Source organism: Neltuma alba, unplaced genomic scaffold (assembly GCF_004799145.2).
Source record: "Neltuma alba isolate B1F8T4 unplaced genomic scaffold, ASM479914v2 tig00005193_pilon, whole genome shotgun sequence".
Lineage (NCBI taxonomy): Eukaryota > Viridiplantae > Streptophyta > Magnoliopsida > Fabales > Fabaceae > Neltuma > Neltuma alba.
Window position 1 is genome coordinate 1 of NW_021634013.1, and position 1,862 is coordinate 1,862.

Below are 1,862 nucleotides of genomic sequence, written 5' to 3' on the forward strand. Positions count from 1 at the left end.
CAGTAAGTGCTTGAAGCAATAGAGGAGGGCTCTTTAGGCAATTCACAATAAAGCCCTAACCTCATCTGAAATTTCTCCATCAAAATCAAATCCCAACTTAGCTGCTTCTGATTGAGGATTCATGTGAATGCCACAACCTTCATAAGCAGAAAAGTGTTCCTTATTTTTTCAATCATGTAAGAGGCAAGAGATTCACAAGCCTTTCTAATAGTCCTTTCCTTGTAGTTTCAATAAGAATGACGTCATCCGAAGATTTACCACTCTTAACAGTAGAATAAACAGCTTCCTTTTCACTTTTGGTACTAAAACTATTGACCGTTTCAATAGAAGAATCAACACCTGACCTTAGCATCCCTTGCTTGATTTACAAAGTGACAAAGACGTTTATGATATTCAGCAAATATTTTGCCGCTTCATCATCACACTGTCTATCATATGCCTCCAACATAACTTGCTTGTGCCTGCACAGTGGGTTTAAAACACCACGTTAATCATGTCAAGCCAAACATATTAAGCTTGTCCTCTATTTTCTTCTCTTTCTTTCAAACAGCTCATTAGCAAAGATGTATATATTTTTATTGAAACCAATTCCTGGCTTATTCAATTTTGGCATCGCAACATGGATGAGAACACATAATTTCAGAAGTTCATCCCAGCAAGCGATAAGATAATGCCTACACTCTTACGACTCCAATAATATAAAAAACGTGTATCCTAATTTGAGTTTGTTAAAGCTAGGTTTAACAAGATTTTATGGAGAGAGAAGTAAATGGTATATCACTAAGTACTTAACCATAAAGTCACATTCTTGGCAAGTTATGAAAGATCTCAAACCTGTAATTCGCCCGCTCATCAAGCATTCTCTTCCGCTCAGCCTCCTCCCTTGAAACCTCCAGCATCCTAGCTCTCAAATCCTTCCTCTGCCTCCTCACAATATTTCTCAACCTTTCCACCTCTTTCTCTGCCAAATCTCGCTCTTGCAGCGCAGCCTCTCGAGTCTCCGCCGCGCTCGAACTCTCTGCCAATATTTTCTCCTTTTTCCTCCCTTTACTCCTACCCTCTTCTTTTCCGGCACTCACCAAACTGCTAACACTGCCACCATGATCTGCATCACCGTGAACCGCTATGTTTCTCCGAATATTCTCCACAGTTTTCTCCGACTTCACCCGTGTTATCAAGAAATTCCAACCGGAATCATGTTCCCACGGCAAATCTTCCGAAACGACTCAACCGATGGCAAATGCGATTTACTTGAGGCGCCATACTGAGGCAAGGGCCTATACCCCATTTCCATTTGAAGCCATTCCAGTATTGCCTCTGGTTGAGCCACTGAGCTCAACGAGCTCTGCATTGCAAGTCCGGATTCAAAGGTCGGAAGAAATCGTAGGTTCTGAGACTAACCTCTCATTGACTCCAAATCACCCCCCCAAGGCTAACTTTCTTGAACCTGGTCCGAAATCAGAAGAAGAGAGATCATCTTCAGTATGAAACAGTAACAAGCGAGCACTTGCGAATTGCCAGATAATCGGTTTTTCTGATTCTTCGTTTAGAACTGAAAGAGAATGTACAGTGTCGGAGTATGTGAGCGATCAGAAAGAGAAAAGGGAAGAAGAATCGCAGATCTGACAAAAGCGGAGGTTTATGGCCGGCCAAGCAAAGCAAAACACTCTGAATCCGCGCTCGCTTGGTCGCTATACCGTCCCGTGCAAACAAGAGAGGGCGCTGCTTTATTCGTATTTGAGTTTGAAATTCGGGAATACTTAGGACTTATTTGAAATCATGTTCAAAAATATTTATAAAATAATTTTACATAATTATTTTGTATTTTATAAATCACTATTGAAAAAACTGCTGATAAACTA

The 1,862-nt window shown here is 40.9% G+C and overlaps 1 protein-coding gene across 1 annotated transcript; it reads right to left on the minus strand.

The window, feature by feature from the left end:
* Positions 1-364: 364 nt before the first annotated feature.
* On the minus strand, positions 365-1,351 carry LOC114747054 (AUGMIN subunit 5-like). Its single transcript, XM_028935340.1, has 3 exons — positions 1,252-1,351; positions 835-1,213; positions 365-461 (listed from the first exon to the last, which is right to left on the minus strand). The coding sequence occupies exons 1-3, from the start codon at positions 1,349-1,351 to the stop codon at positions 365-367; spliced, it is 576 nt and encodes a 191-aa protein (XP_028791173.1).
* Positions 1,352-1,862: the final 511 nt, after the last annotated feature.